We start from the raw sequence: 25,863 nt of genomic DNA on the forward strand, positions 1-25,863 counted from the left end.
TAATTAACAAATAGTTTGTGAGATGAATTTTTTTGTAAATAATTTGTGAATGAAAGCATAAATATAAGGGTACATGACCTAAATTAATCACTACAAAAAAACGCGAAAATAGCGGCCAAAATTAGCGACGGCGTAGCCGCCTCCGGCAATTACCGACGGCACGGCGGCGGCAAAAACGGCGACCCGCCTTTTGCCTATTACCGGCACATTACCGACGGCAAAACAACCGCCGCTAATTAGCGGCGGTTGTGCCGTCGCTAATTTAAATATATCTTAATTTAAATACAAATTATTTATTACCGACGGCGTTGCCGTCGCTATTTACCGGCGGCAAGAGGCCGCCGCTAATCACCACCGCCGATGACATCCGGCGATAGCACCACCGCCGTCCGGCCAAAATTACCGACGGCATTTTTCCGCCGCTAATTACCGACGGCAAATTCCAATTACCGACGGCAAACGCCGTCGGTAATTTTTTTTTTTAATTTTTTTAATTTTTTTCATTTATCATCTAATAAATTGGTCAAAGATAATAATACAAAAACATTAAAATTAAATATATATTGAAATACAAGTGAAAATTTAAACATTGATTATTACTAATCAAAGATTATTACTAAGAATTCAAGATTCCTAGTAAGAAACTTATAATTATAACATAAGAATGTTAATTTGATTAGTGATCCACTTGATTAGTGATCCACTCATCAATCATCACTAATCTAATATTATTACTAAGCATTCAAGATTATTAGTAAGAAACTTATAATTATAACTTAATAATGTTAATTTGATTAGTGATTCACACATCACTCATCACTAATCTCATATTATTACTAAGAATTCAAGATTGTTAGGAAGAATCTTATAATTATAACTTAAGAATGTTAATTTGATTAGTGATTTACTCATCACTCATCACTCATCACTAATCTAAGATTATTACTAAGAATTTAAGATTCTTAGTAAGAAACTTATAATTATAACTTAAGAATGTTAATTTGATTAGTGATTCACTCATCAATCATCACTAATCTAATATTATTACTAAGCATTCAAGATTATTAGTAAGAAACTTATAATTATAACTTAATAATGTTAATTTTATTAGTGATTCACTCATCAATCATCACTAATCTAATATTATTACTAAGAATTCAAGATTGTTAGGAAGAATCTTATAATTATAACTTAATAATGTTAATTTCATTAGTGATTTACTCATCACTCATCACTAATCTAATATTATTACTAAGAATTCAAGATTGTTAGGAAGAATCTTATAATTATAATTTAAGAATCTTAATTTGATTAGTGATTTACTCATAGAAGTTATTGCGATTTCAATCTCTTGATCTTGTTGGCTGAACACTCACCTGAAAAATTATTGAAACTAAAAATCGAAGTACAAAAACCTTTAAATGTGGTTTTTCTTTTATATATAATTACTATGACTTTAAATAATGCACACATATCATTGATATTTCGTATTTATCCTAAGTTTTTTTTTTTTTTTTAATCTTAATATCTCGAAAATTGTTATTGAGAGATATATCATCACATTTACAAATTATATAAAAAATTAATACTTAATTAATTTATTTTTTTTTAATTTAATTAAATACTTATTGTTTTAATAATTTTGTATAGAAATAAATATTTTTCTCGCTTATAACTCATCAAAGTGGATGATTTTTGTTCCTAAAAACACAGCACAATAAAAACTCGATCATGTATACAAACATTATACAACCGACAATCACATTCCATTGTTATTGCTGCCCCACATACTGTCAATGAATTCCACGTATGTTTGTATGGAATAATGTAGAAACAAACAAATTAATAGTCAATGCCAAATGTATAAGTTACCGAAAAAGAAATTCCAGAACGATCGCGTAGTGCTGATTATCTATAAAAGGAACTCCTACGGACGTTGTTTGTAATACTAGAATTGAAGAAATGGAGTTAAAGTGGAAGCACACTGCACTTATTGTCATGGATATGCAGGTTGTTCAAATTTCTTACTTCCAAATTTGAGTGATTTGAAGCTTGGTTTTGTTTAGTCCATGCATCTATCTCTCTAAATTTTACCTCTCTGTAGAGAGGTTTGATCTTGCCTTACAGTCGGGCTTCTGTAAAAGGTGGTGAAGCTATTGTGCCGAATGTTATCAAGGCCGTCCAAGTAGCTCGGAGCCGTCAAATTCCTATTATTTGGGTAACATTTTCATTTCTCTACTTCAACATTATGTATTTATGTTGTTCTTGGTCAAGTCTCTAAGTTCAAACCTCAAATTGGTACGATCTTTTTATATTAATATGCATCTCTATTCCCAAGAATTTTATTATTCGCAAAACTTTGCTTGTGGCCGTCCCTAAGTATTAAACTTTAATTAATTACAATCAGTATTAATTAATTCTAATTAGCACTTATTAATTTCAATTTGACTTAATTTATTCTCAATTAAGGTTATTAATTTTCTATTAAAATTTAATTGAGGTGAATTCACCATACATCTCTTGGTCCACTATTGGACTTGCTATCCAGATCAGAAGGATGTTGCTATATAGTAGTATATAGTATGATTTAAAAAAAAAGGGTTTATATTTGGACATTGGTTGTACAATGGAATATTGAACTGTTTTGCAAGATCAAAATACAATTTAATTTTGCATTTGATTTTACTATGATAGATTATTCATTAGCAGTGTGCACATAATTAAGAAATTGAAAACGAAATGCAAAATCATAAACAAGTCGAATTGCAGTTAATTACATCGGTTTTGAAATCTCAAATAACAAATTTTGAACTTTTAATAACTTAAATGAAATCGAATTACTTGCTTTGAGTTAAAATAATACTCCCTCCGTCCCACCATTTTAGTCTCTTATTCCATTTTGAGATGTTCCAAAAAGATAGTCCACTTTTCTAATTAATACTATATAAAAAATTTGTTTTTACTAAATTAACCTTATTTAATGCTTTACTTAAATGTGAAAAGGATGTGTGAAAATAATAAATAAGGGTATAAAAGATAAAAATATAAAAATTAAATGCATTTTCTTAATATGTGTGAAAAGTGGGAGGGGACTAAAATGATGGGACGGAGGAATCGGAGTAGTTCACTGTAGTAAAAAGTTAGTTATATGTCCATTCTCTATCCGTTCCAAAGTTATTCTGCGCTCATTATTAAAAGACAATTAGTAATAGGTAATGCTTTCGAATTCATTGTGGTGAACTTTTAATTTAATTATTAATTTATGAAAAATATAATTAATTAAATTATATTGTCTCCTACGATTTCGGAAATTAATGTTTAGTTTACCTGTTCGAGTGCTACATTAATATATTTTCCGTTCATGATAATTGCATCATCGTTTTGAAAATTAAGTTTTGTTTCTTTTGAAGAAGGATATGAGGTCGTAAGATAAGAATATTAATTGGTAGCATGATTAAGGATTGATTAAATTAATAATGTAATTAATTAAGGTTGTTCGTGAGCACGATTCTCTGGGAAGAGACGTGGAATTATTCCGCAGGCATTTGTATGCCGCGGATGAAACAAAACTTGTTGTGAAGGGTAGCGCTGGTGCAGAACTAATAGAAGGTCTCGAGATCAAACCCCACGACTATAAGCTCGTCAAAACGCGATTTAGCGCGTTTCTTAACACGCACCTGCACTCCTATCTACACGGAGCTGGAATCAACAGCTTAGTAGTAATTGGTAATATAACTTAACTCCAATTTTAATTTTCTTAATTAGGGAAATGAAATGATATATTATACATAATTAAGCATAAGCTTATATGTATAGGGGTTCAAACTCCAAACTGTATACGACAGACCGTGTTTGATGCGGTTTCGTTGGATTATCATGAGGTTACTGTCATCGTTGATGCAACTGCTGCTGCCACATCTGAAATACACAACGGTATAATATAATATTCCATCGACTCACTTGACATTTTAGCTAGTATATATTCTGATAAATAATGTTTCATCTCGTGTTCCAGCGAATGTTTTCGACATGAAGAACATCGGAGTGGCAACTCCAACACTCGAAGAATGGTGTCATTCCGATAACTAGCTACTACATTATTATCAGCAACAACATAAAATTTAATAAGTATGATTGATGATTATCAGGATTGATCAATCAGAAATTGTAATAAAATTCTGTATTTGTTTATCTAGTGTGGATTTTGTGGTGCTGACTTTTAGCACTGCACATGAGAAGCTCAGCACTGCACATGAGAAGCTCGATCCGTAATTAATCAAATATTTGAGCAAATACAATTTGTAAGTTTTAATGAGTTTTCACTTCCCAATTACAAATTTATCGTTCTCTTACAAAATGCATGCAAACAAACACTGTCTAACCACAATAACCATTTGGAAATGAATCACCGTCCAAGTCTCGTATAATTTGAACGTGAATTATTATACCTTAAGTTTTTTGAATTTATCAAACCTTAATAATAGTATTAATTAATAAAAGTGAAGTTAAATGATGAAAAATAATTATATATATATACCCTATATAGGGGAAGGCTAAAATAAGAACGCTTCTTAAAATATAAATTAGGAACGCCCTTAGATCATCAAGATCTACGGTTGATTCATCACCTTGTTGGATAAATTCATGGTCCTGAGTTCGAATCCCAAAGGTAGCAAAAAATTATTTTTCGCAATTCATGCCTTTATACAGTTTATTCATGCGTGTTATACATAAAATTCATGCATTTTTGCTGGTTCGTAATTCTTAAAATAAGGGTGGTTTATTGAATAACCGCCCCCATATATATATATAGGGGGCGCTCCAATGAGACCCCCTAATTTTAGTGAGATCTAGGGCACGATCTGGTGCGTTTATTTTATCAATCCTATGGCTAATATTGTATCTGGAGGGTGATTTTTTTTCGCAGGGTTCGAATCCTGGAGAGAGCAGAATATTTTAAATTTTGTTATTCATCAGTATATACTGCATTGTTCATCAGTATATACGGCCATGTTCATAAGTCTATATGTCTTATTCATTACAAATTTTTTAAATTTTATTTTTCATCAGTATATACATCTTATTAATTAGATATACGTTTTGTTCATTAGTATTATATGTCTTATTCATTGTACTCATGTTACTTGAAAAATAGGGGGTCTCACTGGAGCGCGCCCCTATATATATATATATATATTCTAATTAGATTGAATAAACTCTAGTTAATAATTACAAAATAAACAGATAAAACTGAAAATGAAGAAAAAAGGACGCAAGAAAAAAAAAATCTATAACACTAAGTGTGATACATTGAATCTTAAATATCGTTAAATTATTGAAAAAATAATAAAAATAGAAAGATAATAAAGGATCAAATAGATCATCATCAAGAGGACAACAATTTTCCTTCAATTTCGCAATCTCTTTCTATTTCGTCGTATATTTGTATGCCCACACAGAAGTTTCCTCTGCTCGCAAAAATCAAACACCACTCTTCGCCGCTGAGTGTCGGTGCATTACCCTTGTGCCCCTAATGGGCAAGCTACTCAACTACAATAAGACATCTTCTAACGAGATGCATAGTTTGCCAAAGTTGAAAACTTTGTAGTTTCTCAACAAAATTAGAATACGCGCAAATAAATTGCCAGAATACGCTATCTAGGTCAACCTTCAAGGCGTTTTATGACACACGAATACACAAATAAATTATGAAACAATATAATCGCATGACCATTTTGAAGAAAAAAAATACAATATTTGGCCACTAATTAATTGAAAAAATATAAAATCTGACCATTTTTTCCGTTTTAAGACTGTTTTACCCTTAATTAGGACGTATCGGATTCGGATTTGTGCGGGTTAGGCACACATGACATTATTAGTGCCATTAGTGTCATATACTCAGTGCTGCACGAATGGTACTTATGGCCATATTAGTGTCATTAGTGCTATATACTCTCTCTTATGTAGTGTTGCACGAATAGTACTTATAGCCATATTAGTGTCATTAGTGTTATATACTTAGATTTTTTTTTTCCAGTTGGCACATATGGCACTAATAGTGTCATATGTGCCTAACCCGCGCGCAAATCCGAATCCGACTCGAATTTGATTCAAATCCGCCCTAATTAAGGGCAAAACAGTCTTAACACGTAATAAATGACCAAATTTTGAATTTTTTCAATTAGTGGCCAAATATTGTGTATCCTTATTCAAAATGGCTATTTAAAAAGCGCTCAATAAATTATTTGTCATTTAAACATCAAACAACTATATAATAATTAATATTTAATTCTTAGAGGAGAGATAAGAATATACACATTTTTTTCCAATATGATTTTATAATTTTTATATATACACTAATTTACAAAGTAAAATAATGAAATATAAAACCAACTCACTAGAAAATTTTAATTAATCAGACCAATTCACTCAATTTTGAGTCAATTCCCATAAGGCTCAAAATAATTTGCGAGTCTACCAGTCTACCACTGTTGGGCTGTCAAACATTTAATTGATAGGGTATTTTATTTTATCTAAATGTAAAATAGAATATTAATTTTATTGGACAAACGAATCTAATCCATAAATTAAATGTTGGGAAATGAATGGACGATATTGTTTTAGCTATAAATAAGGGTGAGTCCAAGTCCAAGTGTCCAACTACTTTGGTAGGAATGAATCAAATGCTATGCTCGTACTTGTATGTAAATTCCATGCCAACCTGGCACTATCTCAATTTTTCGGCCGTTGAAAAAATAAATACTCCCTCCCTCCCAAGTGGTCACTTTTTTTTTGGCACGGAAATTAAGAAGAGGATTGTTATATTTTAATTGAGTGTGACCCACCAAAATTAGTGAGTAATTTTTTGAAAGTGGCCTACAATTGTTGACCAAATTAGTGAGTAATTTTGGCATTTTTAGAAAATGGCCTACAATTGTTGACTTAATTAAAGTAATCTTTTGCCATTTTTAGAAAGTAGTCACTTTTAATCGGACACCCAAAAAGGAAATGTGGCCACTTTTATTGGGACGGAGGGAGTACTTTGAAATGCTTATACAAGAAGTTAAAACGATACTTAATAATTCATGTCGGGCCCATAACAGAAAAATAAGGAGAAGTTTTCAATCTTGATGGCAGTCAATTTTATTTCTACAGCACACATTCTCACTTCACATGTGGTGGTTTAGAGCTAAGATCACCAAGTGTTTGTGAAAAGTCCCGACCGAGAATTCTTTGCTGATTCTTGAACAACTAATAAGCTAGGATGAGTCATCCAAATCGAGACGCAGCAGATTCAACCGAAATTGTTGACGACGTTTCAAATATTCAACCTACATCAGCAGCATCAACCGTGATCGAAACAAACTTTTCTCCAACAGCTGAAGATAACACAAATCAGAATTGGAAAGGTTATATAGATTTTTCTGAGTTTCTATTCTATGGAAGAATGTAAACATCCCCCGATCAAATTTTCAACAGGGAAAAGAAGGGGAAGCCGTAGTTGGTTAATGTATAGAGCTGCACTGGGAGGCGACTGGGCAGCCGCGGAAGCGCTTCTGAAGCAAGATCGGAGCTTAGCAAGCGACGTGTTAACGGAGAGGGGCGACAGAGCTCTTCATTTAGCCATCGCCATGAAACATAAGAAATTCGTGCAAAAGCTAGTGGAGTGGATGAGTCCGAGCGAGTTAGAGTTGCCAGACATGAGTGGAGATAACGCGTGCTGTTATGCTGCGATGTCGGGCTCGGTGCAAATCGCTAATCTTCTGGTGGCAAAAAATGGACGATTTCTGGTTGCGCGCAACAAGGATAATTATACTCCCCTTCAATACTCAATTTTGGGAGGGGAAAGGAAAATGATTTCGTTTTTTCTGGAAAAAACTGGAGTTGATCGTTTGTCACAAGCAGAATGGTTTCATCTGTTGTTGAAAGCTATAGCCAGCAGAATGTATGGTATGAAATAGCTTTTCCTTTTCCTCTTCCTTTTTTTGTTTCAACTTGAGGTGAGATACTCACAGTATTTGACAAAGCTTATTAGTTGTTGGTGCTTATAAAATGTAGTTTCATAAGAGCTTATCAGTTGTTAAAATATTTGGATAATTAAGCTTGTAATATGGAGAGATAGTTTTTAATTAGATAGAGAAAACCTTCGTCAGAAAGAGAAAATCGAAAAGAGATAAAATTATAATGATATATGATAAAAATAAAAAATCATAATTGAGCTATGTTTGTAAAGTAAGTGTTGCTTATAAAATAAATAGAAAATAAATTGAGGTAGATGTACTTATTTTTTAAAAAAGCTTATAAACTTTTAGAGTTTATATTTAACAACTTATAATCTCATTAAAAACTTATTTTGTCAAGCACTTTGAAAGATCTTATAAACTCCTGAACAACTTTTAAGCGCAGCCAAACACCTTGATAATTTAGGATTGAACCTGGTCACCCACCCTTCGAAATGGACAGTGGCGGACTATTTCATTTTTGCTAGAAATAATCAATTTCTTAAGGCTAAATATGTCGTTTAACACAAAATTAAGTGGCTAGAGTTTCATTATTATTGTTTTTAAATAAAAATGGCTAGTATTTTGTTGTGGTGTATGATGGGTAGTAGTGATCAGATAGGCTAAGAGAAGTGGTGTGCGTGAATCACGAAAGAGAGAGCAACTAGAGTGTCTCTAAGATTGTGTATCTGTTATACATAAAGGCTAGTTTGATAGCTAGTTGAGATAAAGATGGATAAATAAAATCTAGTTAAAATAATATAGATTTGATAATATTAGTAATGTATTTTAGTGTGTGATAGATCAAGATTAAAATCATGATAACATGAATTAGTTGTTTGATAGTTTAGATTAAATAGTGACTTCAACATTTCTGCCGGGTTACTGGTGTAGGAGGCCATGTTATTTTTGTCTTTCAAAATTTAATCTATAACATTGTTGAAGTATAGAAATTGTAACTGGGGGTGGGGGAAAGTTTTATTTTCTAAGGAGAATAGTGGTTTTTGGAGCGGGCTTGGCCTTTAATTCGGGCACCTTTATTATTATTGGTGAAGCCTATCAAACACAGAGAAATAGTGAGAAATATAGTGTATCTCATTTAATAACTCCTATCAAACATTGCCTTTAGTGTTGTGGTCTTGTGTGATCTCTTGGCGTTGTGTGCACCTAATCAAACTTAATAAAATTCTTTTGATTAATTCGTAACATGCATGATGTTGTATTGCAGATGTGGCACTAAAGATATTAGAAAAAGATGGATCTCTGGCCACGGTGAGGAGTGCAGTAACGGCGTTGCACGTGTTGGCTCGACAGGATATATCAAAGGTCAGCACAAGTAAAACGGCAATACTATTCAAAAGTATTCTTGGCACATCATTTTATGGTAAGCCCGACCTTCTTCTACATCATAAACAACATCCAATATTCTGTGTTATAACTCTTTGTTTCATTATTAGGAAGGCAAGGTCATGGAAAAATGAGGGCAGATTACCGCCTATTAGCTGAGAAGTTGTTGGCTGAGATTGAAGAGTCGATGGATGAAGATAGTGCGCTCCAACTACTTGGAAATCCTCCGATTCTTAATGATGCAGCCAAAGTAGGGAATGTGGAGCTTATTGTCATGCTCATTCGGGCTTATCCTGATCTTATAAGGCACACCGACACCAACAATTACTCTTTATTCCATATTGCTGTTCTTCATCGCCAAGACAACGTGTTTGGCCTCATAAAACAAACAGGAGGTTTGAAAAACTTTCTTATCATGGGAATGGATGGAAACAACAACAACATCTTGCATTTAGCTGGGAAATTAGGACCGTTGAACACGAGGGAGAATATGGTATCCATCTCAGCTATTCAAATGCAAAGGGAGTTAGCATGGTTTAAGGTGAGTAAATTTGTTGTTCTAATTCAATGGTCGTTCTTGTCCCACATGGATGAATTGATGCAGGAAGTGGAGGCAATGGTACCATCATGGTTTATGGAGATGAAAAACGTTGAGGAGAAGAAGCCAAGGGAAGTGTTCTCGGAGGAGCACAAGGAGTTGTTGAGAGAGAGCGAAGCATGGATGAGGAGCACGGCAGATTGTTGCATGCTAATCGCGACTATTATCCTGACGGTGGTGTACGCGGCGGCCTTCACTGCCCCCGGGGGAAACGACGGGGAGACCGGGCTGCCCATACTGGTGGGCAACGCGTGGTTCGCGTGCTTCTTCATATTCGAAGCATTGGCTCTGTTTGGGTCCACATTGTGCATCATAACGTTCTGGTCCATCACGTCGTCGGGTTTTGAAGAGGATCGGTTTCTGGACATATTGCCGTATCAGTTGAAATTCGGGATCAGCGGTCTGTTCGGGTCGTTGATAGGGGCAATCTCGGCCTTCATGTCGGCGTATTGTTTGGTGTTCGTCGGGGAAGGGCCAGGGGCGTGGCTCGTCAGATGCCTTCTTCTATTCATTTATGTCATGCTTGTTTTAGCGATTTGCGGGCGCTTTAGTGAGTTGTGGTTTAAAATGAGGCTTCCAAAATCTTTGCCGCGGATGCTGTCTCTCCCAAATACCCAAAGCCTTTTCAGCGGAGACCCACGTTTTCGTGCATCTGCACATCTGCCCTGATTAAATTCTAATTCTAATTATTCAATTTTAGTTGAGGTTTGGTAAATCGTAATTAGAATGGATGCACTGTAAATTTGAATGTTCATAACCTTTTGCCTTACGACTCATATCTAAGAGACATTTAGTTTGAGTGATAAGATCTAATTGATAAAATAATTTGATTTAGTCAAATGTTTGGTTTTGCATGATTTGGCCCATGATATAAAAAAAATAAAAAAAATAAATAAGTTTATATAAATGTCAATCTAATATTAAATTTAATCAACAAAAGATAAACACATAAGTTTATATAAATAAATAAATAAATAATTTTTACCCAACATATAACTATAAATTAAATAATTTTAAATCGTATTTGAAATTTTGTTTTTCAGATATATAAATCAAATGCAGTTTTTTAAATATTTAACTAATTGTTTATCTACAAATTTATACAAATTCTTCTTTTTAAAATTTTATTCATAATATTAAAGAGTTCTAAAATAAACTAATACTATAATCCGCTTCTCCTTAATTGCATTATAAACTAGTATAATCTAAAAATATGTAAAAAAATACACAAAGATTGATATTTAACAAAAAATATGGTAAATTAAATAAATTTAATATACAAAAGAAAAACAAAGAGAAAATAAATTGTATGTTAAATTTAGGAGAGAGAAGAAGGAGAAAAAAAATCATTAAAAATTTAATTTATAATAACTTATTCGTTTCAAATTATACCAAATTAAATATTATTTTAATTTAAAGTTATTGACGTGATTTTTAATTTAATATATTTACTAAATATTTATTATTAGTCAAAATATACAAATTTTAGAAAACAAAAGAAGAAAAAGGAAATAACAAAAAAGAAATAGAAAAAGGCAAAGTTTTTTTAGAATGAAAAACGGTATGTTGTCAGTGAAAATATAGGGTTAGATATAGTGGGAAAATATAATAATAACAAAAAAAAAATTAAAAATTGCGGTAATATTGAATTAGCGGAAAAATAGGAATTATTAGTTGAAAAAATTTGACACAGATCCCTTTCCTAATTCTTCTCGTCTCTCTGCCCTATTCACACAAATTTCTTTCGAAATATGAAAATTTAAACACAAAAATTTGAATACAATATTGCACAAAAATTTGCTTTCAATTCGTTGAAAAGTGTCTACGTTCAAACACAAACCATGTCTACTAAGTTCCAATGATTATTCAACTTGGATGGAAAAGTCTTGCACTTTGTGTTGGAAATAATTATTGACATATATATATATATACAGATGAATGGATTTATTGAGAATTCATAAATAATGTAAGAAAAGAGAATTTATTTGAACAACGCAAATTCTTCCGTGCTCCATGGAGCACCATACTCCCGGTTGTACAGTGTCATTTCGATAACATGATAGTGTCATTTAACGTTAGTGTCATTTTAATATAGTGTTAGTGTCATTTCGCGACAGTATCATTTGTAAAACAAAATAGTGTTAGTGTCATTTCAAGATAGTGTTAGCGTTAGTGTCATTTCAAAATAGTGTTAATGTCATTTTGCACCCGAGAGCATGGTGCTCTATGGAGCACAGAAGAATGCCTCTTTGAACAATAATACTCTTAAAATTTAGGGTTGAAGCAAGTAATTTAGTGAACAAATAATACTCCTATTTTGATCAACAAGTAATTTTTATGAACAAATATTTTGGTCTAGGGTTGAAAGCTCTAATGTCAAAATTTTCAACATATTAAATAGATATGTCTGTTCATCAGTTATATTGATTTATTCGTAAAATTTAGTTATTTTGTTTATTATTCTCATTTCCGATGAAAAATTGAATTCTCATTATCTTACGGTGAAAACTAGATCCTATGAACAAACACATAAAATACGTGAAAAAAAGATAGTCAAATCGTGAACAATTAAATGTTCACGTGTATACGAGATTTAACCATCTTTGTACATATATTTTATGTATTACAATAGTTCACAACTTGATTATCTCTTGTTTATGTATTTTAAGTATTTGGTCATAGGATCTAGTTTGCACCGTAAGATAGAGTTTACACTTGATCCTTTCAATATATATATATATATAGGAGTGGATTAAAATAAAAACACTTCTTAAAATATAAAATATGAACCATTTTCAACTCTTAAGATCTACAGTTGATTTATCACCTTGTTGAATGAATTTATGGTCCCGCCTTCGAATCCCATAGGCAGCAAAAAAATATAATTTTCGCAATTCATACAGTTACCCATCGAATTCATATGTGTTCTACAGGATCCTCCCCACGCCGCATTTTAAGATGCAATGGGAGATGTTGTGGTTTATGGTAAGGACTTACATATTAGTATTTGAGAAAGTTATTTTTGACGAGGAGATATTATATATATTTACATGCAGAAAGTAAAGTTGTAGCGCCATTGTGTTTGGAGATGAGAAATAAAGAGGGGCACACACCAAAAGAATTGTTCTCAAAGGAGCATGGTGGTTGTTGAATGAGAGCAGGACATGGGTGAGGAACACGACAGATTCTAGCATCCTCATCTCAACTTTAATATTAAGTGTGTTGGTGGGGTCCATGTTTGTCGTACCAGGAGGATACGATGACAAAACCGGCACTGCTGTTCTGATGAAGGCGAGTTGGTTCACGTGTTTCGTTATATTTGAAGCGTTAACTATGCTGCTGTCGGCCTGCTCTATCATGGTTTCTTTCTGACGACGTTGGTGTCGAGTTTGAAGGAAGAGTGCTTCGAGGAGTGTATACCAAATATGTATACATGCGGACTCTTGGCGCAATGCTTGTCTGCGATCGTTGGTGTCGCAGCTTTGATATCAGTCTACTTCCTATCTACTCTGGAACGACGAGGACATGTCTAATGGACCCGTTTATCATCTTTCTTTATGTTGCGCTTGTTTATTTAGTTTTCCTTCATATTTGTTTCTTAGTCGCTGCACATCCCAAGTGGGTCATCAAGATGCGGACCCGCTACACCCTTTTCCACCCGCTTTGATACGTTACTTACGTTTCTGTCTTAATACACAGTGCATTTGTTCCATAACAAATGCCTATATATATATATATATATATATTAAGTAGTTTCATAACAAGTCTTTATTTTTTTAAAAAGGAAATTGAGCTCCACTACCTTGTGAGAAAAATAACAAAAACACGAGAAATAATATTGAGACGTAGAACTTTGTATTAATTTGCGTGTAAGGCTAGGAGAACAAGTAAACAATGATTGTAGATGATCTTATACTAGGATTTTACATATATTTATAGGCAAATAACTATGAATTGTAGTAGAAAAATGACTATAATTCTTCATATTTATCCTACGTCTTCGTGTTGATCTCCTTAATTTCATCCTAATCCTGGCTTCGATCTTGGTTAGTTACGATTGTTGGTCTCTTTTGGGATAAGATCGTCTCCAAGAAATTGAGGTTATTAATTTATGCTTAATTGTTCTAATTTTAGGGGTTTGCATGTGCATTTTTTAAGTTAAATCTTCTGAAAATTGGTGCATTTTATGGTTTATTTTATGCTTTGCAGGAGATTTAGGTTTTATAGATGGAAGAGTGCAATTTTGGAGATTTTGGGCTAAGAATGGCGTTTTTAGGATAGCTCTGTCGCCAGAGCTGAGCTGCGAGCGTAGCTCTGTCGAGCTGACTTGTAAAGTTAGAGCCGAAATTTCCAGAGCTGAACTTCCCTGTTTTTACAGGGAATTTATTTTTTATAAAATATTTATAATATTTATACGACTGAAGACAGTGTTGTTGGAGCCAAACATAGTTGGTTGCCTAGAGAATCTTGGGCTATTCGAAGTAAAGTGGGCTTCTTGGGATTGAGCTCTGTGCAACGATGTTGTAACACCCCGTGTTTTGAGAAGCTATTTGTGCCCTAGCTTGAATTTAAATTGAGTTTTAAATAGTAGCTAGAGGAATTATGCACGTGGGCGAATAAATGAGATAAGAAATTTTTAGAGTTTAATAGGAGGCGATATTATTTTCTCGAGTCTTATAAATTCTCTTATTGAGAAACCTATCTTCGCCCTATATTTTTATTAAAATGTCTATGTGATATAAATATTTTACTTGGTAGAATATTCACATATGATTTATTGATGCATTGTTATTATGATATTAGTTATATCATAATTGAGAAAAAAATTTCCTCACATGAATAAATATATTTTCCCACATACTAAATAAGGTTATAATTATTCAAGTATATATATATATATAGATAGATAGATAGATATATATATATATATATATATATATATATATATATATATATATATATATATAGGGAGAGGTTCAGGAAAGAACCATAAATAAAAGAAGACCGGAGAACCATTTTCAGTCATTCGATCATCAAGATCTACGGTGGATTGTTCGCTATTATTTTCACCACGCCGCAAGTATACGGGTAGTTGTAATATATGGAAGCAAGGTCGTATCCCACAAGGATTAGTAGTTCAATCTAGTGATTATCCTAAGTCATTATGCTATAGCTATTTAGACTAAACGATGGAGTGATTGGTTTGATTATCTACTAATTACTTAACAAATGCAAAGACAAATAAAACCAAATAAGCAAGTGGATTAATAAGATGATTATGGCGATTTAGGGACTAGGCATCGATGATTAAGCAAAAGACTTCAATTATAGCTCAATATTAATCTTGACAATCCTAATTATCTAGAGTGATCTCCCAACTAGTTCTAGCCCCCTCCCGGACGACTAGAGCGGTAGATTACGGGTCATAGTTGCCGTCCCCGGTCAACTTCTAACCTATAACTCCCAAAAGCACACAAAGATCGACATACTCTCACCCAACTCTCAACCTCCCGGTTATCGAATTGATATGTTTCAAACACCTTATCTATTGCAATTATCCTCTCCCGATTCAAAGTGCAAATTAGAAATGCATAGAATGTGGCCAACAATCCATACAAGAAATAAATCAAGGGTTTGAAAAGATAATGTGCAAATGAACAAACAAGATTTATATTGAGCATAAATAATCAATCCATTACAATAATCATCTAGCCTAATCCCCAAATCAAAGAGAAATTTAGCCTAACATGTTCAAACACAATAAATCAAAGTTAAAGTTGTACATAATGAAAGAGAGAGTAAGAAATGACAAATCCAATTTATGAGCTTCTTCTTCCTTCTCTTCTCTTCAATGGTCTTCAATGGTAGATGGGTGTGTTAAAGGAGGCTAGGGTTTAGTGTGTGGAGTGTTGGGGAAGATGAGTGATGGAGAAGAAGAATAATGAGAGAAAAAGGGGAAAAAATGGGGTTTAAGGGCTGAAAAACGCGACTCCGCTCTTTTCCCGCGGTCATGGCCCGCGCCCGTGGTGCTCAAACGTGGGCAAAACTCAGGGAACCCGCGGTCCCGCCCCGCGTCCGCGGGTGGTGACCGTGGGGGGGACCCGCGGTCCCGCCCCGCGTCCGCGGGTGGTGACCGTGGGGGGGACCCGCGGTCCCAGCCCGCGGCCGCGGGTGGTGACCGCGGTACACCCCTGGAATTGAGCACCTAGCCCGCGGTCCCACCCCGCGGCCGCGGGTGGTGACCGCGGGCGATACCTTCCCCACGGACGCGTGACCGCGGCCGCGGCCTCTGTGCGCGGCTGACTTTGTCGGCCCCGTTCTCCCTCGTCTGAGCTCCGATTCGGGCGCCGTTCACGCTCATGGATTCCTCTCGAGACGTACTTCGATCCTATGCTCTCACAATTCTCCAATCAACTCTTGATTTGCCCTGAAAATATTCAAAAACTATACCAAGCAATCAAAACTTCATAAATACTCAAAATTGGGATACAAACACATATATGCAATCAATTCATGGGGAAAAATGACAACAATTCGTGTGATATTGAGGTATGAAATCCATGTTTGTCAACCCTCCAAACTTAAAGCGTTGTTTGTCCCCAAACGACAAAAAGAAAGAAATAAAAGTAAACAAACATGTAAGCATGAATTGATGTCATTTCAAAGGCTTCAATTTTTTTTAAAATATTTCACTAGTGTATCACAAGTAGATATGCATTTCAAGAAGTCACAAGTGATAGTAAGTTCAACATTATAGCCTCCAAGCTTGAATCCTCACAAGGTGGATGTTTCAATGGTGCACTCAACTCTCAAGTGTTTAGAATGGACGTGTTTGCACTCAACTTGAAACAATGCATGCAATCTACCATAAGCTTGCCATTTATCCTAACTCTTTATACTTCAATGTGTTATAAATAAAGATCAAAAAGGGCTTTCCTTGGGTTGTAATGAGGGTTCTTTGGTAAGGTGAGTAGTTTTTAGGTAAAGTAACTCATCCCACGATCAAATAATCATAATGAACAAATCGACTTCACTATTTCTCTTATCAAACATAAACCACAATCCCTGCATTTCATCCTTAGTGATATCTATCATGGCCATGATTCAAAAGGCAAATCACTCCCCTTTATGCTCTTTTATTCACATTCATTTTCATTTCTTTTTCTTTTTGAGCTCATAGGGGACTAGTGATTTTCACTTAATCAAAGCTTGATAAGCACTTTCAATCATTTCCCAAACTTTTCTTCATCAAAGCAACCACCAACACTCTAGGTTCTACCCCTTTATTATTGGTTATTCAAAGAAAGGCTACAAGGCACAAAAGGGGTAAACTAGGATCATATGAGAATTTGGACACAATTTGAGTTAAGTGGCTAACAAAGATGGCCTTAAATCACTTCAATATTAACAACACATCTACTTTTATTTTCAAGAGATGACTCATGGCAAGTTCTAGAGATCAACACACATGCTCAAATGATTTACACTCAAGAACAAAATGAGATTGTAAATGTATGACAATCAAAGGCTCAATTCTCACAAGCTCATTTCTTTTTCAAGTTCTTGGAGGTACAACATTTAGCTCATCATCACAAGTTCAAACTCTTCATGCAAAATCAACAAGTGATACATAACAATTTCTTTTCAAAAACACAATCATATCATAAGCCCAATAACAAACAAATCATCCTCACAAAATTTGTTACAATTATCCCAACAAAAATCAAAACATCAAAAAGTCTTTCAATTATTCAAAACATAACAAAAACAAAACATGCAAAAACACAAGATAAACGAGACAACTAATCCATCTTCCCCCTCCCCCCCAAACTTATTTCATACAAAGTGGAAATAAGGTTGGAGGAAAAGAGAAGGATAAGTTGGCTCGGACTCACAATGGTACGGGCACGACTACGGTGGCGGGAAGGGGCCATGGAAGGCATGGAAGTGGCGCATGTGCTCTTCGTAGCGGCGCCGCTCATCCTCTTGGTATTGCAAAAAGGCTTCATATTGCCTTCTTTGCTCTTCTTGGATTGCATCAAAGCGGGCCATGTTTGCGGCTTGGAAGGAGTCAAAGCGGCCCATCATCCTATCCTCAAATCTGGCACCCCCTCCGGGATACGCCGGGGGTGGTTGAGGTATCTCACCACCTTGTTCATATGCTTGCTCTTCCTCCTCGCCCTCGGGGGCGTGTTGTTGCTCATGTGCGCCTTGGAGGTGAGCAATGGTGGCGGCAAAGTGGGCGGGCTGACGCATGCCTAGGTTAGCGGCCTCCCCGGGGCCTATGATGGTGGTAAGGGCCGGATTGGGCAATGGAAGGTACACATTGCCGTTGTCCCCCTTGAGGATCCACAAAAGCCGTCTCCCGGAGGCGAGAAAGTGTTGTTGCACTAGGCAACGTCGGTCGAGGAGGATGTCACGGGAGATGGGGTCTTCTTGAATAGCCACCCCAAGATGTGTCGCTATAGGGGTGATCATGCCTCCAATGCATATTTTGCCCCCTCTTGTGTGAGTTTGAGATTCGAATTGGTCGGCCAAAAGACACCCAAGAGATAAGGAGATGTTGGTGAGGGCGCCTTGAATGAGTAAGAGCTCATTCGACCGACAAAAGCCCACATTCTCCCGACCTAGGAAAGTGAACCCGAAGGCCCGTTGGGTAAGGCGGATAACCGGGTTGCGCAATGACGCCGCCTTTGATCGCCGGGAGTCATAGCCTGCAATCTCCTCCACGCCTCGAAAGTGACATCGTTCCCACATACGGGTGGGATTGAACTCTAACCCACCGGCGTATGCTCCTCCTTGGGGGCAACCCAAAATCTCGTCCAACTCATCAATAGTTAGCTCTCGGGGCATGCACTCCTCCTTGTTGGACAATGGGTTGGAACATATTGCTAATAGGTGGTGGTGGTGGTGCATTCCTTTGAGCCTCTTGCTCATTGATTCGCCCTTGCATAGCCTCTAGTTGCCTTTGAAGTTGGAGGATCAATTCTTGATGTTCCGCCATGTTTCCCTCAAACTCTCTATCTCTTCTTGTTCTTGCTTTGTTGTGTCGGCAAAAAGCTTCAACCTCAAGGTCTATAGGTATAAGAGGTGCACCTTTTGACCTTGTATTCATACACTACCTATCAACCAACAAGAACAAAGAGTCAAATCACAATCTTAAAATAGAAAACAAAAGTTAAAGCAAGTAAAATGTCTAAAGTAGTTTAGCACAATGAAGCAAAATATCACAAGCAAAGAAACTAAACTAATCCCCGGCAACGGCGCCAAAAACTTGTTCGCTATTATTTTCACCACGCCGCAAGTATACGGGTAGTTGTAATATATGGAAGCAAGGTCGTATCCCACAAGGATTAGTAGTTCAATCTAGTGATTATCCTAAGTCATTATGCTATAGCTATTTAGACTAAACGATGGAGTGATTGGTTTGATTATCTACTAATTACTTAACAAATGCAAAGACAAATAAAACCAAATAAGCAAGTGGATTAATAAGATGATTAAGGCGATTTAGGGACTAGGCATCGATGATTAAGCAAAAGACTTCAATTATAGCTCAATATTAATCTTGACAATCCTAATTATCTAGAGTGATCTCCCAACTAGTTCTAGCCCCCTCCCGGACGACTAGAGCGGTAGATTACGGGTCATAGTTGCCATCCCCGGTCAACTTCTAACCTATAACTCCCAAAAGCACACAAAGATCGACATACTCTCACCCAACTCTCAACCTCCCGGTTATCGAATTGATATGTTTCAAACACCTTATCTATTGCAATTATCCTCTCCCGATTCAAAGTGCAAATTAGAAATGCATAGAATGTGGCCAACAATCCATACAAGAAATAAATCAAGGGTTTGAAAAGATAATGTGCAAATGAACAAACAAGATTTATATTGAGCATAAATAATCAATCCATTACAATAATCATCTAGCCTAATCCCCAAATCAAAGAGAAATTTAGCCTAACATGTTCAAACACAATAAATCAAAGTTAAAGTTGTACATAATGAAAGAGAGAGTAAGAAATGACAAATCCAATTTATAAGCTTCTTCTTCCTTCTCTTCTCTTCAATGGTCTTCAATGGTAGATGGGTGTGTTAAAGGAGGCTAGGGTTTAGTGTGTGGAGTGTTGGGGAAGATGAGTGATGGAGAAGAAGAATAATGAGAGAAAAGGGGGAAAAAATGGGGTTTAAGGGCTGAAAAACGCGACTCCGCTCTTTTCCCGCGGTCATGGCCCGCGCCCGTGGTGCTCAAACGTGGGCAAAACTCAGGGAACCCGCGGTCCCGCCCCGCGTCCGCGGGTGGTGACCGTGGGGGGGACCCGCGGTCCCAGCCCGCGGCCGCGGGTGGTGACCGCGGTACACCCCTGGAATTGAGCACCTAGCCCGCGGTCCCACCCCGCGGCCGCGGGTGGTGACCGCGGGCGATACCTTCCCCACGGACGCGTGACCGCGGCCGCGGCCTCTGTGCGCGGCTGAATTTGTCGGCCCCGTTCTCCCTCGTCCGAGCTCCGATTCGGGCGCCGTTCACGCTCATGGATTCCTCTCGAGACGTACTTCGATCCTATGCTCTCACAATTCTCCAATCAACTCTTGATTTGCCCTGAAAATACTCAAAAACTATACCAAGCAATCAAAACTTCATAAATACTCAAAATTGGGATACAAACACATATATGCAATTAATTCATGGGGAAAAATGACAACAATTCGTGTGATATTGAGGTATGAAATCCATGTTTGTCATGGATGCATCATCTTGTTGGATGAATGCAGATCCTGGGTTCGAATCCTGAAGGGAGCATTTTTTTTTATTTTTTTGAGTGCATTAATTTTAACAGCGGATGCATTAATTGTTACAGTGAATGCATTAGATTTGATGGTTCTCCCGTTCTCACAAATAATGTAGTTCTCTCTAGAACCACACCCTATATATATATATATATATATATATATATATATATATATATAGATATAGATGCATCTCTCTTTCTCTCTCACTCTCTCACCCTCACGCAACACTCCCTCCCCACTCTCCCACATTATTCTTCTCTTTCCCATAATTGAAGATCACATGCACCTAAAAGGCTAATCTACTAGCCAACACATTCCTACACACTTTAAGCTCACAAGCACATGCACACCTCTCTCTCATTTCCCTCCCTCTCTTTTTCTTCTTTATTTTCGCAGCCCCTCCCCTCTTCACTTCACCTTACTTTCTTTTTTGTTCCACCAAATATAGTAAGAACTAAGGTTTCTTAAAGTGTTCATCTTCAAGCTCAAGCTCCAAGCATACTACGCATCATCCTCTACTCCACCTCCATTGATCTTGTTGGTAGCAACCTCAATCATCCTCTTATGTTATATATATATATATATATATATATATATTTTCATGATATATAGGCATGTATATTGAAGCATATTGAAGCATGATAGTCCCCTCTCTACTCTTGTGATTTTCGAAAATGTTGGTGAAAGAAAGTGTTATGAACTCCTTCAAAACTTTCACTACTTTTCATATGCTCATACCCTTCTTCATGTAGATGCATGAGAATGGAAGATAGTTCTTGAAAACCCTTGAGAGAGCTATATGTTATGATAAGTGAAGCATGATGAGTTATTAGTGTGAAGATGCATGAGAATGGTGATGAAAGTGTAGATCTAAGGTGATATGTGCATATGTGATAATTTCAACCATTTTGAGAAGTTTTCTTACGTTCTGGACTGATCAGTCGACGAGGTTTCCCTCGTCCAAAAATCTTCAAAATTTTACAGAGTTTAGATATATGTGTCTTGAGGACGCTGGTAAAATTTCAAGTCATTTGGACTTCGTTTACTACCTTTTTAAAATATAAATGTTTTACTGCGCATTTCCGCCGGAAATTTAGAAAGGCAGTCCCTAGAGTCACACTTTTCAGTAACTTTCAAAAACATTCAGCCTCCAAAATTTTTATTATAGAAAGATACATGTGTCATACAGCCTCATGTAAAATTTCAAACCCTTTAGCCAACGTTTACTATTTTTCAAAAATCCTAGATTCCAATCGTGCAAAACTGCCGAATCTGGTAGACTGTGGGAAAACACCCATATCTCTTAAACCACTTGGAGTTTTTCACTCTACTTTTTTTTAAACGAAACTAGACTCAAAGAGGTTTTCATCGGTATAAGTCTCGAATCCAGGAGGTTCCTGAGTTAAAGCAGTTTATTCGTTAAAGTTGAGACAGAACAGAATGTTAAACTGGTAGTGTCCGAAAATTTTACCTTGATTTTGTGTTAAGAATTTTTAAAGAGCTTTGGTGGAATTATACACCATGATATGGCATGAAAATGCTACTAGAAAGTTTTATAAATATTTTTCAAGGCTTACATGAATATTTGAGAATTTCCCTTCAAGGAAAAAGATTTCAAGTTCATAGAATGACTTTTAAGTCATTTAACTATTGAGATAATTCATTTATATTATGTGAAATATTTGTTTATTTGAAGCATGAATGATTAAGTGATTTTTGAATGCTATTTACCTAGGATTGAGAGTCTTTTAATTGGATAAGATATCCGATTAAATTGGGAGGTCCAATTGGGTAAATAGTGGAGAAGTTATAAGATGAGATTAAGCATTGATGCAAGTATAAGTATTGAGATATTAGTTAGATGAAATTCTAACTAGAGTTTATTTTGTCACATGGCAATCTAAACCACGTGCGCCACCAAAGGTTCGAGTGACGGCCGGCGTTAGTACGACTCTGAGCGTTACGTCATCGACCCCTGAGACAGGTGGGCTTTATTCTAACTCTATTATGGCTAGCTACCATGATAATAAGTTCAAATGCAAATTCTTATGAAAATGAAGCATGTTGAAGCATTATTGATAAGTATTATGAAAATTGTCAACTTGCCATATTTATTATTGATGAGAATGAGATATGGTATGTTGCCTCTATGAAAGACATGATTATGATTATGATGCAAGATATCGGCCTTTGACTGATTTATATGACAGTAAAGGTTTTGTGCGCAGAGGTGATCGTGAGCCGTCTCTAGTCGGCCGGTCACGGTGATTTGAAGGAGGCCTCCTTCTCTTCACCTTATATATATATTATATGAGTTCTCATAGTTGGCACATACCGTGAATATTTAATGTCTGCAGACTAATGATATTATTATGATGATGCAAATGAGTTTATGACAGAAAAACACGAACATGTATTTTTAATCTCAGTTAAATCCTATTGATGCATTGAAAAGGGCAAGATTGACATATAGCTCTAAGAGCAACATTTCAATTATTTCCGGCATGAGTCCACTGAGTGCTTTTTGGTACTCAGCCCTGCATGTATTTCTAAATATGCAGGTCTGGCTTGGCGCGAGGATGGGTGAAAGCTGTTGGAATTGTCAGTTAGCTGTGTCTTTCCTATGTCTCATATTTATCCTTATAAGCTTTGACTCTATAAGAATTTGAACTCCCTGCTATATGTCTTCACACATATAGTAACGCATCTCGCTGCATAACTCTGATGAAACTCTTTATTTAATTTGCTTATGTCTGTAATATCCCTTAAGGGAAATACTTCTCAGACCCTTGCTAAGTTTCAATGGCTTAATCATGTTTACCCAAGCTAGTAATTATTTTGGTCTTGAAATCCTTCTTTAAAATGAGTAAAGTTTGCAATTGCTTCCGCTAAAACAAGATGTATTCCTATTTCTTTCACTATTTCTTTTATTAGTCGTACGATACTTGGTATACGCTATCACTGGCTATATCGGGCTGCGACAGATGTCCTAGGTCCATCAGCACTGTTTTGAACCTGACGGCGCTGTCTTTAGGAAATCTCTTCTACGTTCGGTTGCTTTCCTCTGATATTGTAGGAATGCATATTTTTGTCCTCATCAAAATTAGATATTTTATATAAATTATATAGTATATAAAAAATTATAAATTAGATGTAATTTATTGTAGAACAATAATTTTAATTATATACTATATATATAATTATATAACTCCCATAGCATGAATATTATATTATAACTATGTCATAACATCAATATAAACAAGTACATTTTATTAAAATCATGCTTCGGTGGCTATGCATTTTTCAAAGCGGATTTCCTTAATGCATATGAAATAAAAAAAGTTGGAAACAATAAACAACAAGTCGTTGTAGTATAGTGGTAAGTATTCCCGCCTGTCACGCGGGTGACCCGGGTTCGATCCCCGGCAACGGCGCATATTTTTTGCTGTCCATTTTCTATTTCCCACTTTTATATAATATAAATATGACAATACGTACAACAGCCCGTCTAGCTCAGTTGGTAGAGCGCAAGGCTCTTAACCTTGTGGTCGTGGGTTCGAGCCCCACGGTGGGCGATTTTATTTTTTAATTTTGACAGTTTCTAGCAATATTTGTTTTGCACATTGGAGAGGAAAGAGTGACTTTATTTTTTAATTTTGACAGTTTCTAGCAATATTTGTTTTGCACGTTGGAGAGAAAAGAGTTGAATCAAATTTTTTCACTTTCATTGTATATATTGGATAGGAAGGGATACATCGGTGGGGGACATTTTGATCTGTTTTCACCTCGTCCTGTTGTTTTGATCATTGCATAACGAGATTCTTAACAATTTAACAGTGTAAATACACATTGGAATCTTGAAGCTCTCATATAAGACGGTGTTTGGCAGATCTTATAAACTCTTTAAAATAGTTAACTTATAAGCTGTCTCAAAGTGTTTAACAAAGTTAAACTTCTTCTTTATAATAAAGATTGTCTCTTTCTAACTAAAAGTTATTTTTCTATCTTATAAGCTTAATTATTCAAATATTTTCACAATTTATAAGCTCTTAAAAAACTATCTTTTATAAGCTCTTTTTTTTTTAGAGAAATCTCTTATAAGCTTTTGAAATATTTTATAAATTTTTTAAAATAAGCTTAGTAAAAAACACTCTAACTCGGCTCTAATTCTCTTTTTATTTTTTTCATTCCAATTTTGTTCGATACACATTTAGTTGTTAATCTAATGGGACGTGTTTGTTATTTCCTTCATATAAGTGTCATTTGTAAATTCTATAATCCAAAAATAATTTATGAGTTATTTAAATAGAAAAGTAAGATAGTAAACAAAAAGAACAGAAATTGTGGACATAAACTAAATGTTAATAGTGCTCACAAATACTCCATTTGTTCCAAAATAAGTGTCATAATTTGTTTCGATACCGATATTTAGGTGGATGTGATTAAAGAATAAAAAAAAAAAAGTGGTGGAACTCACTTTTATTTTGTGAGAGGAACATAATTAAAGTGGAGATAATTAAAAAGTACTACATCTGTCCCATTATTTATGGCACACACCTTTTCGTTACGGAGATTAAAAAAAATAAGATTGTAATATAAAAGTGTGTAAAGATACGTGAGCCCATGTGATTTGTAGTGTAAAAGTGTGTAAAAGTATGTGGACCCATGTAATTAGTGGTATAAAAATGTGTAAAGGTATGTGGGCTTATGTGATTTGTAGTGTAAAATTAGGGTAATTTTATATATAGCCCCCAAAATTTCTCATTGTAGCCATTTATTAAAAAAATAATTAAAATACTAATTAATATACATTTTTACCCTTATCATTTCACTACTTCCACAATTAATATATAGCCTCTTTTAGCAAAATGATAAGTGATTCGGTAACCGTAAATTTCTCCAACTCCCATGAAATATATAGCCCCTTTTTGCAAATTAAAACACCGTTTTTTCTCTCTAGCATAGGTTATTGAAAAAGAAAAGTAATTTTATAAATCAAACGAAGCTGCCAAAATGTCCAAGACAAATTAAACTTGAGTTGAGTGTTTTCTGGAAATTCAAACAACCATACAATCATCGCCCATTTCTTCAAAATTGGGGAAATTAAAAAATCAGATT

General features: G+C 35.3%; 2 protein-coding genes, 1 long non-coding RNA gene and 2 other non-coding genes across 7 annotated transcripts; all 5 read left to right on the top strand.

The window, feature by feature from the left end:
• Window positions 1-1,896: 1,896 nt before the first annotated feature.
• LOC131013190 (probable inactive nicotinamidase At3g16190) lies at window positions 1,897-4,339 on the top strand. Its single transcript, XM_057941253.1, has 5 exons — window positions 1,897-2,010; window positions 2,105-2,218; window positions 3,492-3,726; window positions 3,817-3,933; window positions 4,016-4,339. The coding sequence occupies exons 1-5, from the start codon at window positions 1,963-1,965 to the stop codon at window positions 4,087-4,089; spliced, it is 588 nt and encodes a 195-aa protein (XP_057797236.1). The 5' UTR covers window positions 1,897-1,962; the 3' UTR covers window positions 4,090-4,339.
• A 2,716-nt stretch (window positions 4,340-7,055) lies between these two features.
• LOC131013191 (ankyrin repeat-containing protein ITN1-like) lies at window positions 7,056-10,754 on the top strand. Of its 3 annotated transcripts, none has more exons than XM_057941256.1 (5): window positions 7,056-7,412; window positions 7,483-7,953; window positions 9,232-9,387; window positions 9,461-9,843; window positions 9,955-10,754. In XM_057941256.1, exons 1-5 carry the CDS (start codon window positions 7,268-7,270, stop codon window positions 10,615-10,617), a joined length of 1,818 nt encoding a protein of 605 aa, XP_057797239.1. In that variant the 5' UTR covers window positions 7,056-7,267; the 3' UTR covers window positions 10,618-10,754. The 3 variants fall into 3 exon arrangements, with proteins under 3 accessions (XP_057797239.1, XP_057797237.1, XP_057797238.1); XM_057941255.1 differs by having other exon boundaries at window positions 7,058-7,412; window positions 9,461-9,891; XM_057941254.1 differs by having other exon boundaries at window positions 9,461-10,754.
• A 10,370-nt stretch (window positions 10,755-21,124) lies between these two features.
• On the top strand, window positions 21,125-23,570 carry LOC131013192 (uncharacterized). Its single transcript, XR_009097592.1, has 3 exons — window positions 21,125-21,286; window positions 22,669-22,729; window positions 23,307-23,570. It is a non-coding gene; the product is annotated as an uncharacterized LOC131013192 (long non-coding RNA).
• Window positions 23,571-24,107: 537 nt separating this feature from the next.
• Window positions 24,108-24,179, top strand: TRNAD-GUC (transfer RNA aspartic acid (anticodon GUC)). Its single transcript has one exon. It is a non-coding gene; the product is annotated as a tRNA-Asp (tRNA).
• Window positions 24,180-24,247: 68 nt separating this feature from the next.
• TRNAK-CUU (transfer RNA lysine (anticodon CUU)) lies at window positions 24,248-24,320 on the top strand. The gene has a single exon. It is a non-coding gene; the product is annotated as a tRNA-Lys (tRNA).
• Window positions 24,321-25,863: the final 1,543 nt, after the last annotated feature.

The sequence above is a fragment of the Salvia miltiorrhiza genome, chromosome 2, assembly GCF_028751815.1.
Source record: "Salvia miltiorrhiza cultivar Shanhuang (shh) chromosome 2, IMPLAD_Smil_shh, whole genome shotgun sequence".
Lineage (NCBI taxonomy): Eukaryota > Viridiplantae > Streptophyta > Magnoliopsida > Lamiales > Lamiaceae > Salvia > Salvia miltiorrhiza.